Source organism: Carassius gibelio, chromosome B21 (assembly GCF_023724105.1).
Source record: "Carassius gibelio isolate Cgi1373 ecotype wild population from Czech Republic chromosome B21, carGib1.2-hapl.c, whole genome shotgun sequence".
Classification (NCBI taxonomy): domain Eukaryota; kingdom Metazoa; phylum Chordata; class Actinopteri; order Cypriniformes; family Cyprinidae; genus Carassius; species Carassius gibelio.
In genome coordinates this window covers 25030976-25044815 of record NC_068416.1, presented here as the reverse complement: position 1 = coordinate 25044815, position 13840 = coordinate 25030976, and the positions used below count along the sequence as shown (strand labels likewise).

General features: G+C 34.8%; 1 protein-coding gene across 1 annotated transcript in view; it reads left to right on the top strand.

The window, feature by feature from the left end:
• Nucleotides 1–13840, top strand: part of LOC127985907 (collagen alpha-1(XXVII) chain A) — a 51526-nt gene that overhangs the window by 21300 nt on the left and 16386 nt on the right. The window contains exons 11-28 of the mRNA XM_052588112.1: nucleotides 979–1032; nucleotides 2496–2540; nucleotides 3314–3367; nucleotides 4870–4914; nucleotides 5923–5976; nucleotides 6075–6119; nucleotides 7359–7412; nucleotides 7526–7579; nucleotides 8581–8634; nucleotides 8772–8825; nucleotides 8925–8978; nucleotides 9053–9097; nucleotides 11185–11238; nucleotides 11320–11364; nucleotides 11436–11489; nucleotides 11801–11854; nucleotides 12778–12831; nucleotides 13101–13154. Coding sequence (XP_052444072.1) covers nucleotides 979–1032; nucleotides 2496–2540; nucleotides 3314–3367; nucleotides 4870–4914; nucleotides 5923–5976; nucleotides 6075–6119; nucleotides 7359–7412; nucleotides 7526–7579; nucleotides 8581–8634; nucleotides 8772–8825; nucleotides 8925–8978; nucleotides 9053–9097; nucleotides 11185–11238; nucleotides 11320–11364; nucleotides 11436–11489; nucleotides 11801–11854; nucleotides 12778–12831; nucleotides 13101–13154 — 927 coding nt within the window. The remainder of the gene's footprint in view (nucleotides 1–978; nucleotides 1033–2495; nucleotides 2541–3313; nucleotides 3368–4869; nucleotides 4915–5922; nucleotides 5977–6074; nucleotides 6120–7358; nucleotides 7413–7525; nucleotides 7580–8580; nucleotides 8635–8771; nucleotides 8826–8924; nucleotides 8979–9052; nucleotides 9098–11184; nucleotides 11239–11319; nucleotides 11365–11435; nucleotides 11490–11800; nucleotides 11855–12777; nucleotides 12832–13100; nucleotides 13155–13840) is intronic.

The window sequence follows — 13840 nt, the reverse complement described above, 5'->3', positions numbered from 1 at the left end:
GTACAAGTATTTTAAAATGTAACATAATCCAGTAAAAAAAAAAATTCTAATTTCAAATTTTTGGAATTTGATTACATAATCCAGATTACATACATAGATACATGTAATCAGTTACTACCCAGCACTGTTTGCTTCAAAATTTCTTCGGAGAGAAGTATTATTTTTCCCTTTTTTTACTCAAAATAGGGTGATGTAAGCATTATGGAGCTCTGTTATTACTGCAACTGTTACTAGTACACTGGAAGCCAGAGGGCGCTCCTGTGCAGAAACTCCAAATATGACTCACAAAAGTAATAAAACATTCCAGGAAATTCCTAATATGGACAAAGGCATTGCTGTAGCCAAGTAAAAAGATGATATAAAAGCTTTAACTTATCAAATATGAAAAACTAACAATATGCAGTTTATCTATGTTCTTCAAGCCATCTTGGGTGTTTTCATAAAATAACATTAATACCAAAACATAAAAGCAGCTTGCGTTGAGTTTTTGCTGGATGTGAGTGAGTGTTATTGTTGTACCCTGTGTTTGTTTGTGCATGTTTTCATCGTTTGTTCCCTGAAGTGAGCGTATGTGCCCTTGGACTACATTGTGGAGGCCAGCACCATGCAGTCCATGGGCATATACACTTACTTCATGGCCTGCATCAACACGAAGACGTCCATCCGTTCATCCATCCATGACCTCTCCATTCATCTGTCCATCCGTGTGATCAGTTCACACGTGGACGTCTGCTGCTGGATTGCCATTGATTATAAAAGTCTTATGAGCTGGGTTTGTTTAATTGCTCTGAAGAGTTTCTATTTTAGTATTTACTTTGTCTCTGATGTTTCTCCTTAAACTGTTGATCCATGACAAAAATAAATCTATGTAATTAATGGGGATAGCATAATAAACAGCCACTTAGTACACCCTAGCAACCATTCATTCTTTCTTGTTTTCCTCCAGAAGTATTGAGCTTCTCTCTGCTGTCTTTATAGGGTTTCATAGGAATCCCTGGACTCTTTGGTTTACCTGGAGCTGATGGTGAAAGAGTGAGTCTGTTCATGTTATGACTGATTTTTCAGCAGTCGTGATCATAACACACTCCTTCAGTGGGCGAATGTTCCAGTAAATGGCCGTTGTGCAACACCACTAAAGTACACGAATCTGTTAAAACTCCCACAGATACCTCATTAATGCAACGACATGATGAAACATATGACATCATTTCCTGTTCATAGTCTACTAAACACCAAACACTAATTACTAAACGTATGCTGTCCATTCAGACTCCATTTAAACGCCTGTAAAGTGTAAAGATCAGAAGTGTAAGATAACAATTTTGAAAACATTATTGAATGTTCGCTCTCAAAGTATCTAACTATCTAAAAAGCAAATATTTAATTGTAATATTTGCATACTGATCTTATCTGTCTTGCATAAATGTAGCCTTTAATAGCACATAGACAGTTGCTTTGTCTGATATTATATATTTTAAGAGTACACTCGGTTATATTTAACCCATCATTTTTAATAGTGTACTCTTATAATATGTAATATCAGACAAAGCAATAGTCACCGTGCCTAGCGCTGAGTTGTATTTAACCCAGCATTGTTTTGAGTGATATATGCACTGAATTAGCAGTTGCAACCATCTCATTGCTAATTCAGTGAATATATCACTCTAAAAAATGCTGGGTTAAATACAACTCAACTAACTATATACAGTAGTATGCAATAAAACAGTATGTTATATTGCATACTACTGTATATAGTGAGTGCTGCAATGCTTAATGCATTTAATGATGTTCAAAACAAATAATGGAATGTATTTTCTTTCGCTGTTTTTTTTTTTTTTATCAATATGGTACACAATTATCCCATTCTAGTCTTTGTGACAAACAAATTAGGTCAGAAGTAATCTAAAAGTAATCGAAAAGGAGCCAGATTACGTTGCCTAATATGTGTAATCCAGATTATGTTACCAACTACAATTTTTTTCCATGTAATGTGTAATTAGTAATGGACTACAATTTGTACGTAATCAACCCAGCACTGTATATAGTATATGGGTAAATGCTGATCCTTGCTTATTCTTACAAGCACAAGGTGTTTCCTGAAGAAAACAAATGCAGTTCTCGTAGTGTTCTAAGTGTAGTTCTAAATCCTGTTACAGTTGTTAGTATGGAAATAGATTAGTTGTAGTTTTTTTTAAATCAAGTGCTGCCCACTACTGGTACAGTAGATGTATGACAGTAGATCCCATCATTAAGATGTGTGTGTGTGTGTGTGTGTGTGTGTGTGTGTGCTTTAAGAGTGGAAACTACTTCCAGCTGGTTCTGGCTTTCAGCTGAGGGTGTTTGGATGAGTCATATGATAACAGTGTATACACACACACACACACACACACACACACACAAACAATGTAGAATTCTTCTTTCTAATGGTACAAGGCTTTTAACTGTTATTAGCATTTATTTACTGTCTCTTTCTCTGTCTCTCTTGTCTTTTTCAGGGTAGTCCTGGTCCACCGGGGAAGAGGGGCAAGATGGGTAGGCCGGTAAAGTTTTGTCTCAACATACTTTATAGATACAGATGTGAATTTTCTGGAAGCATGTGTGAGAATGTAAAAAAAATAAAATAAATAATAATAATATAAATGATATATGTGTGTATATGTGTATATATATATATATATATATATATATATATATATATATATATATATATAATGTTCTCATTTTATGGTATTGTATGGCCCTTTCTTGTAACAAATGAATAAAATGTTTCTCAAAATGAGGCCATTATAAGCTGCCTGCATAAATATTTGAAAATAATAGTTTATTAATTTGTAGTTATTTTTATGTGTGCCTGAGAGAGAGAAAGAGAGTTTGTATTGTTCTTTGGATCACGAACACATACACACACACACACACTAAGATGCAGAATCAGCCATACTGAGGTTGTTTAAATCAGCACAACCTTTGACATCTGTTGAGTCAGCAGGGCTCTGAGTGATGTCATCATCAGTAGAGCTGTTGCTCATGCTTAGGTTTATTGATTTGAACAGTCGTCCTAATCCACGGTTTAGTGGAAACATGTAGGAAAGCAATATGATAAAAACACTCAAAAAAACTAAAGTCACCACATACTGATGACCTGGCAATCACTTACAATCCCTTAGCAACAGCATACCAATGGCCTTGCAGCAATCCAGGAACCCTAGCAACAGTGCCCTGGCAACCACTCGCAATGCAGCTTTAGTTTCTTTATTAATTGTTTAAATGATCAGTGAGTGTGATAGTGATGTGTTGTAATGTCTCTCTCTCTCAGGGTTTTCCTGGTGATTTTGGGGAGCGAGGTCCACCAGGACTGGACGGGGAGCCAGTGAGTTCAACATTTGGGTTTTCATGTGGATTCTTTTGTCTTTTTCTTATAAACCAGATAAAACACTCACAACAGAGCTGATGAGAAATGCACATGAACACAGTGTTTGCAGGGCTCCAAAACAAGCAGTGGAAGTGTGTGTGTGTGTGTGTGTTCAGGGTGAATGCCCTCAGCATCCGTGTTTGTGTGAGTGTATTTCCGGTATCTCGGCTGAATACAATTTTCCACTCACCACTTATGTGCAAACACACACACACACACACACACACACACTACAGAAGTGTTGTAGCTTCTGTACACATTTCTTTAAGCTGGTATGAAATCCAAATTTAATTTGTCAAATACAAACAAGGCTGTGAATATAATGCTGAATATGCTGAATATAAATAACTTAAACCAGCCTAAAGTAGTTTGCTGGTTGTATGTAGTCTCCCAGCGTGATCATACTGGTCTGGTTAAGTGGATTTTATTATTATTTTTTATTTATTTATCATTTGGGAAATTGTTAGATCCTGCAATTTTGCCCACTTGAATTTATTTAATTAATTTATTTAATAAAATTGTTTTCATTTATTTCATTAAAGAAGGTGTTAGATCATGTTATTTGTCGGCTGGCTGACTTGGATTGATTGATTGATTGATTCAAGTATAAATTTGATTTATTTATTTTAATAGGGAAAGTTTTAGATTATGTTTTTGTCAAGGGGATTTATTTGTGTTTTATACGTTTTCTTATTCATAGGGAAGGTGTTAGATCAAGTCTTTTTGTCCAGTTGAACGTATTTATATCAACAGGGAAGGTGTTTTGTCAAATTATTATTTTTTATTTAATTAAGTGTAAATATTTCTATTTATGTATTTCAGTAGGTAAAGTGATAGATTATGTATTTTTGCCAAGTGGATTTTTTTTTCTTCCCAGTAGTATTTATTTATGTATTTCAGTTATTTATTTTTTCACTTAGATCATTCACATCGAATCTGTCCTTAGGCCATATATACTTGATGATAATTGTTTTTGTTAAGTAGTTAAAAAATGATAATTCCACAAAGGTCTCTGATTGGTTGGAGTAGGTGACATTATATCAGGAAGAGTTTTGAGTCAAATCCCGCCTCTTTTTCACCTGTAAATATGGGGACTGTAAAAACAGGAAGTTGAAAGTCCTCTCATTTCCTGTTCTCCCTTTCCTGAAAAGAGGAGTGAAGTGCTCCTTTCATCCTTTCATCACACCAGGGGAACGAGAGGAAATGGCTCCGGCACGCTGCTACAGAGCCAACAACAAACCGTCTCTGTTTCTACAAAAACACTCGCACATTCTCGCTCGACGACACACACTCATTTGAACGGCAATACCTCTGAATATGAAGAGAGTGCATTTACACAGCACGTATTATATACGACACACTCAGAGGTGCATGCATGTACTGACACATGAAGAACTAGCAGTCTGTACTTGTTTCAGAAGGAAAGCATAATGCTCTGTGTGTTTCTGTGTTTATCTCAGGGTGTTATAGGAGCTCCTGGTCCTCCTGGTGTCCTTGGATTGATTGTAAGTTAAATGGTTTATTTAACTGTATTTTAGGGACCGATTTGAAGTGAGATGAATCTGACATAAATGAGACATCTGAACAGGTCTACATTTGAAAAAACAAATGCTTCATGCATGATGAGTAAAGTTTTTTTGTTTAATGCAAGTATTAACACTAAGCTAGGGTGACCAGATGACCTTAGTGACAAAAGCTGGTGAAGATTTAGAGCTTGCTGAGGTTATATGCAGGTGAAATACAATGTATTTCCTACAGTTTATAGAGGTTGCAGAATATAGGAAATCAAAGAACCATTATTTATTAAAAAAAATGGGTTTGAATGCATAGGAACTTATTTTAACCTAGACGTAGACTAACTTTTTTTAACTGATGTTAGGTGTAAAATATTTAAAGAAATTATTAAGCTTTCTTCAGCAAGGATGCTTTAAACTGAGTAAATTAAAATTAAATTTAATTAAATAAAAAATGTAATTTATGCATTTAGCAGACACTTTTATCCAAGTCGACTTACAGAGCATTCAGGCTATCAATTTCTACCTTTTTTATTGATTAAAAGTGACATTTACAACGTTTCAAATAAATGCTGTTCTTTTGAACTTTTATTCATTAATCATTAATTAGAATCATCTCTGAAGGATTATGTGACACTTTAGTAATGATGCCAAAAAATCTGCTGTGCATCACAGGAATAAATTATATTTTACAATATATTCAAATAGAAAACAGCTATTTTAAATTGTAATAACATTTCACAATATTACTGTTTTTACCGTATTTTTGATTAAATAAATGCAGCCTTGGTGAGCAGAAGAGACTTTCAGAAACATTAAGAAATTGTGCTGAACACAAGCAATTTTGCAAGCATATTTAAAGTTATAATGAATCATTGATACAAATCACATCCCGTCTTTAACATTGTCAGTGATGTGTGATATGGCTGGTAAGATTTTATCAGGATTTTTTTGGACACTTAAAAGCACACACAGCACTCATTCCCGTCTCTTCTCCAGGGTGATATGGGTCCTGTCGGGATCATCGGTTTGCCAGGACCAAACGGACTGAAGGTAAGTCATGCACATATGAAACCCACTCATATCTCCATCACTCACAGCCACTTTAGCGTATATGTGTGTGTGTGTGTGTGTGTGTGTGTGTGTTCCAGGGTGTCCCGGGGAACATGGGCGAGCCCGGACTGAAAGGTGATAAGGTGATCTGAATACTCTGTTATTGGCCTGTTTTACAGCAGCATGTGATGGAATTGGCCACCCTGTGTTACGCATGTTTTAAAAGCTCCAGCCTTAACTAGTGTGTGGTCAAAGAGATTTTCTTTTGGTCAGTTAGAAGACAATGTTATATTTAAGGTACAAACACAAACAGGTTTTCTCTGTGTTAGTTTGTGAGAGAGAGTTGTTTCTTGGTTCAATACATGTTGAACTGTATCAACAGAGTGTATTATAATGGTCAATACTTTTTCTAATAAATGAGTAAATAAATAAATGCAGTTTAATAAATAATATTGTTTCATTTTTATTTATTTATTTATGCAATACATGCTATTAACAGACAAAGTGTTGATCATGGCATAACGTTGATCATAACGGTCAGTAATTTAGTTTTTTTTATTAATAAATGCATACATTTTTAATAAATAAACAATATTTATTTATTAAAGCTTTAATGGCATTGTGTTGATTATATTGGTCAATAATTTAGTTTTTTATTAAATGAATACATTTTTATAAATTTTTCCAGGAAAAAACTTTTAGTAAATCTGTAAATATGTTTAAATAAATACATGCACATGCATTGGAAGTGTTATGATATTATTGATTGGTGTATTGATTATAACTGTCAAAAATAACATTTTAATAAGTAAACAATATGTATATTTGTTTTAATAAATAAATTGATAAATAAATGCACAATGATTGAAAGTCTATAGGGCCAACAGTCTGGATGCATTAAAAGTGGAAATGCAAAGCTTGCATTTTTTCCCTTTCATTATTCATTAAAATTTTAATTTAGCAGTGGAAATAATTTAATCGGTGAATGCAACATGTACTGGCCTTTTTCTATAATGCAGAATTTAGAAAATTGGGTTTAGGTTACATACAACAGATTCTTAGACCTTAGTCCCTTGTTAGCTCATGCATTGTTTAGTGAATGTACTATTGGTTTACCACCTTCCATGATTTAAACTTGAGATAGGAGTTGAAATTATTTTCTGTGAGAATCAACGTTATGCTATAAATGTTGTCTGTGGAGCTTAACCCGCATTAAATCTGAATCATTGCTTTAGCCGTTTATGACTGTGTGTGTTCAAATCAAGCTTCTTCTCATACTGCTATTATAGCGTGGAAACATAATTGACCTTACCCTAACATAACCATCACTTTCTCTGGTCTCTTTTCTGGCTCTTTCTTTCTCTTTCACTTTCCTGTCTCAGGGTGACGTTGGGCTTCCCGGAGAACAAGGGGAAATTGGGTTCCCAGGAGACAAGGTATACCTTCCATGTTCCCCTGTCACATGTCTGGTGTTGTGATGGATCTGGCCAGTTACTCCTGAATGAGTGTTTGTGCTAATATGAGTGTGTTATATCTCTGTTTGTTTCAGGGTGTGCAGGGTGTGCCAGGCTTACCAGGACCTCGTGGAAAACCAGGACCACAGGTTTGTTTCTGAACTGTTTTGTATTTCGTATGTATATCTCACTCAATCTGAAAATTAAGTCATCATTAACTGGACTCGGTTACTCATGCTGTTCAAAAAGTGTATGATTCACTTTCTTCTGTCTGACACAAAAGCAAAAATTCTGCAGAATTGTATTGGTAGGAGTTTTCTTTGTAATTATTTCCCATGAGGAATGATGCTTTTAGTAAAAGACAAAAAAAGGCACTTAAGGGTTTTTTCATATGACTTGTGTATCATTTTCAAAGACTTCTGGGCCCATACAGAATCACAAACGTATTAAGAGTCACATTTATGGTGCTTTAAATCTGTTTTGAAGCTTGAAAGCCTAATTGTCTGTTCATTGTAATTGTATGTAAAAGAGCAACCAGAACATTTCTTCAAAACTTGGTAGATGGGAATCTGCATATAAAAGTTTCTTGACATTTTCTGGTTGTTTGTTGTCTTATGGTGATCTTGTTTTAGTGTTTTTTTTATGTTTGCAGTTTTGAAAAAATATATTGGAAATGTGTGTTTTTAGAGGCTTTAAAGCTGCATTGATAAAAACTGTAAACTGCATTGCAAATATAATTTTGGGGTGAATTACTGTAAAAAATATGTCAAATCACTTTTCAAAAATATGTCAAATTTTATGCAAAGTAGTAGTTTTTTTTGTAAATTATTTGTGTTTTCTGGAATGACATTGGGATAAAAAAAATGATATTTTTAAAGGACTTTTTTTGTCATAAGTATTTTAAAAAAGCAATACAACTTTGTAACTGAACTTTTCTGCATACATTTTAATTTTTCAGTTTTTGTTCATTTATGCAAATTTGTTTTTAAATACATAATCTAAGAACAAGTGCAAGTTTTGGATATCAGAAGTTGTTCAATTATCAGCACTCATATAGGTCCAGAGTGCAGTATCTAAGATCCAGTGATCTGAAGGTTCATTTTATTTCATAGTGTATTCCTGGTCAAGTGTGTATTTGTGTGTTTTGAAGGGCAAGACAGGCGAGAGAGGGCCCAGTGGATTACCAGGCCCACCAGGAGCCGAGGTATGAATCAACATGTACCACTGAAGCTTTTGTGTGGCTCAATGTGTTGCACCAGCTTGTTCTAGTGATGATGTCAGCTAATATACTGGATTCTGATTGGCTGACGTACTCATTGATTTGTGGTTAATCCTTCGCAGGGTTTCCCTGGTGACATCGGAAAACCTGGACTCAATGGACCCGAGGGCCCAAAGGTGTGTTGTTTTAAAGGAAACCTTCTAAAACCTAGTGCTTTTGATATTTGCACACTTATTTTTACAGCGTCATCCTGTTGACAAATGTTTTCTTCGTAGGGTAAGCCTGGAGCCAGAGGTTTACCTGGACCTCGTGGAGCAGCTGGACGAGAGGTGTGTGTTGTTTGCTATTAGCTCTAAGTGCTTTAAGTAGACAACATTGAGTTAATCTTGATTTTATTTTGTAGGGCGATGAGGGTCCTGTAGGACCACCGGGGCCAGTGGGACTTGAGGTGAGTTGTGAATCTGCGTATGAAAATCTCCCTGTTTTTGCTGGTTGTTTATTATTATTATTATATTTTTGTTTATAGTAAGGTTTTTTTATTTGCAGTTAATGTGACACGTAAATGTGTCATTTTGATTTTGTTTTAGGCGCTTTAAAGTTGCACTGATGATGGTGTTGCATTTTGATCATTTTAGACTGTTTTGAAATATATTAAAAAAACAATACAATTTAATTTTTTTTTGGGGGGGGGGGTTATTTTCTTTTAAATTAATGGTTGAAATTTTTATTTCATTTTATTTTATTTCTATTCATATGTAATTTTTTATGTAAAGCATTACCTCTAGCATTGCTCTATAAATAAAAATATAATAATTTAGATAGCACACTGAGATCACGTGACGTCTCATTACACACAGGTTTCATTCTCTTTATGCAAATCGATATTTATTTTTCTCTTTCTGGCGCAGTCTATTCTGTCATCATCATTTTTCTTATAACAAATTGTTTGCAATTTTGAATTTTGTGAATTGGATATGTGTGGTTTATATTTATTTAGAGGCCAGTTGCCTTGATTATGGTATTGCATTAATTAATTAATTTAAAGCTGTATTGCAAATATACATCTCTGGGTGAACTGACCTCAGAACCTATCAAAAAATATATTATGCAAAATCTATATATTTAAATGATTTGTGGTTGAAAAATGACCAAGAGTCCATTGGCATTTCCATATTCTGTGAGAGCTCAGCAAAATGTGCATTCACCCAATTGACCACAAGGTGGCGCTATAGTGGATTTCAATTCCGAATAGCTTTAATCATGTTTAATATATCAATATATCAATAAATCCAGCATCATAAAGCAGGACGCTCAGAGTCCGCTGCGAACAGCCTCTGTATTACATAACATTCCCGCTCTGTCTCTGTTTTCCTCTTTTTGCCTTCTCTGTCGTTCCACTTTTTCTTGTTTAACTGAACTCAGTGCTTCTCTGGCACAAACTCAGAACATTTCTGGATGTTCTCCATCATTCTGTCCTCAGACAGGTATCTGTTTTCCTCATCTCTCTGTGTGTCTCTGTTGTACGGTCAGTAATTAGATATGTCTTGGTGAGACTTTCAGTATGTTCTCTGACCGCAGCTCTTCTGCATTAGTATGCATACTCATGAATAGCTCCAACATAATCAAACAATCAAACATGTGCCATATTTAATGGATGAATCTCGTGAAGAAATCTCATATTTCAACAAAAACAAAAAGAAAAATCACATGCTAATAGTACCACTTTTGAGTGGCTTAACTAATACATATTACATTTGCATGACTGCAAGTCAAAAAATTCATTCTAGAACATCATCTTGAAATAAATTGAACATAGTGAAATTCAGTTAAATAATGTATTACAGTATATATTATATTTTTCTGTGTAGCAATAAATAATATTAGAAAATAAGTAATATAATGTATTATAACTGTGGTTACAGTTAATAATGAGATCATACAATATATTATAATGTCTATTCCAATGCATAATTCATGCATTATATAAAGGCTTTAAGTAAAATCAGTTTCTTACTTTTTATTGTATTTATTTTTATTGTATTTATTTTTTGTAAAACACATTTTAAATTTACTTCTCAGTATGGAATAAGCTATATAAATTAAGAAACAAAAATAGTATAGATGCATTATATTTGCATTATAACTGTAGTTATGAGATGAAGCAATGCATGGTAAGTTGCATTATAAGGCATAATTATTGCATAAAGAATATATGAAATGCAATATATATAAAGGCTTCAAGTAGTAATTGAATTTTTTTATAAATATTATTTAGCATTTTGTAAAGCATTTTTAATTACCACTGTATAAAATGTGTTATATGTATAAAAAATAAAAAACATTAAAAAAAAATCAAGATTTTAGATCAAATTATGTTCTTAGGCTTCATTTTTTTAATGCAAAATATAATATCTTATCCCCCCCCCCCCCCCCCCCCCCCCCCCAATGAAAGTGTGTTTATATGTACAGCCTGGTCTCTCATCATTATTTGTCTCCTAAGTAATGTTCTCTTCTCTGTCTGTGTTGTTTTTCCAGGGTCTGATGGGCAGTCAGGGTTTCCCTGGGGCTGCTGGACCTGAAGGGGTCAAAGTGAGAACATGAGAAGAATATAAACACACACAAATCTCGTCCACACATGCGGTCACTCAAACTCTCTCTGATGTCTTTCAGGGCGAGCAGGGTGTGACAGGAAACGCCGGACCCATGGGTGAGAGGGTGAGTGCACAGACTGAGTTATGGCCTTTAAACACACTTTGACCCTCACACTGATGATGTTGTGTTTGTAGGGTCTCGTTGGCTTCATCGGTCCTGCAGGGGAGACTGGACTCGCTGGAGAGAAGGTAAGACACACCTGAGAGCAGCAAATCAGCGTAGTAGAATGATTTCTGAAGGGTCATGTGACACTGGAGACTGGAGGAATGATGCTGAAAATTCAGCTGCGCATCACAGGATTACATTACATTTGAACATATATTCAAACAGAAACCTGACATTTTAAATTGTATTAATATTTGACAGTCTTATTGTTTTTACTGTATCTGTGAATAAATAAATGCAGCCGTGGTGAGCAGAAGAGACTTCTTTCGAAAATATAAAAAAAAAAAACACATTTAAGCCTTTGTGAAAATGTTCTGTTTTGTGGTTTACTAAGGGTGATCGTGGAGAGATGGGATTGCCTGGCCCTCCAGGAGAGAAAGGATCTACGGTACGGCACACATACACACAAATACCACACATCAATTCTTAATATGCGCTTCCTCCCTCGTTCTCGCTGTCTCCAATTATGAATGTTGTGTAAAACAGGAAGAACTGTTCATCCTACAGTAGTTACCTGGCCCACTTCTTTCCAGTCATCAGCTCATGTGTGCTTTGCACATGTCTAGAATATTAATTTCAATTGTGGCTGCAATATGGGTAACAAACATACAAAACATACCACAATATTACCATAAAAATAGACTGTGGAAAAGTACAGTAATACCATGTTGTTTTCTTGACATACTGTATGAATATGATAGCAGCCATTAAATGCCTAATATTACCTAATTAGGGGATGCTGAGTGCAAAAGTCATGTAATTAATTTCTTTAACGAGTATGTTTGACTTGTGTGGGCTTTGTATTAGCTTTAATGCATAAAAATTAGACATAAAATAATACCTTCAGAATCATTCATACATGTACAAATCAGCTGAGAATTTAATAAATAGTTATAAAATACTCAGATTCAGACAGGAATAATGTGTTGTTTGTCACAGTTTTTCTGCTGATTAGGGGAGAATACAAGACTTCTTCACTTTATAAATGTGATGATAAGCGTATGGAATCTATGATGTGCTTGAGCAAAACAGAGGCACCGTTTTTGGAATCAGCAGCCCAAAATTATTATGAAACCATTTGTGGATTTCATTCAGTGGAAATGATGCAGGGTGGTGTAATCATGACATACTATAGAAGATATCTCTTTGTAATATAGTATTTATTTTAGAGGTTTGCAGAAAGCCTATCCCAGCTGAACACCTCTGGTGTGACTTTAAATCTAGACCTTGAGCCAGAAACCAATGACTTGTACATACTTTATGTTTTGTACGGTGTGTGTTCGTGTTTTACATGTTTCCCATCACTTACAGGGGCACCCAGGAACCCCAGGAGAGAGCGGCCCACCAGGACCACCAGGCAGTCCAGTAAGTCAACAGCAGATACTTCAGATAGTTTGGATGTTAAAAGCAAGCTGATGGCAATACACAGACATCATCTGCTGTCGTTACATCACTGTACTGTCCGTCAGCTGTCAGACACCTCTGTGTAATCTTCTGTGCTTGTAGTTTGGACGGACAAAACAAACAGATACAGAACAGACAGTAGCAGTGAGAGAGACAGGAGCCAGTCTGCCTGACAGTAATCCTGAAAAGAAATATAAGTCTGCATAATTAATGGTCTTTTATTTTTATAGGGCCCGTCGGGATCACGTGGACCCATCGGCTTGAGAGGACCTAAAGGCAGAAGGGTAAGTCATCAGGGCATCATGAGTGGAACTCAGTTTTTTGGTTTTCTCTACAGTAAAACAGGCCAGGGACTAAACCAGTGGCTTTATGATTATAAACCACCAAACCCAACATTTCTGTTATAGTTACTTTAATGGGTAGGTTAGTTGGTTTGTTAATTAGAAAACTGGTAGCCTAGTTATTTGATCGATATATTTTTAATTATTAATTTAGTTTTAGTGATTTAGATTCGTAGTCAGTTAGTTAAAGTTGGTTAGTTAAACTGATAGGTTAGTCATCTGTTAAACTGATTAGCAGGTTAAATTGTCCAATAGATAGATTCTTAGTAATTTAACTTGTAGAAACTAGTTAGACCAGTTAAACTGGTAGACTAGTTAGTAATCCAATAAATATGTTCTTTCAGTTAAACTTAACTAGGCTAGTTAAGTTATCTGTTAGTAAATTCTTTATTAGTTGGTTAAGATGATAGGCTGGTTAGTCATCCAACTGATATATTCATAGTTAATCTGGCTGACAATTTAAATAATTTAATAGATCAATTTTTTATTTGGTAGTTTAGTTAAACTGGTAGACAAGTTAGTCAATAAATATATTTTTAGCTGTTTAAACATTAACAGGTTTTTTTTAATTACCCTAGTTATTTAACTAGCTTTTATCTGATAGATCGACTGTTTGTTTGTTTGTTAGT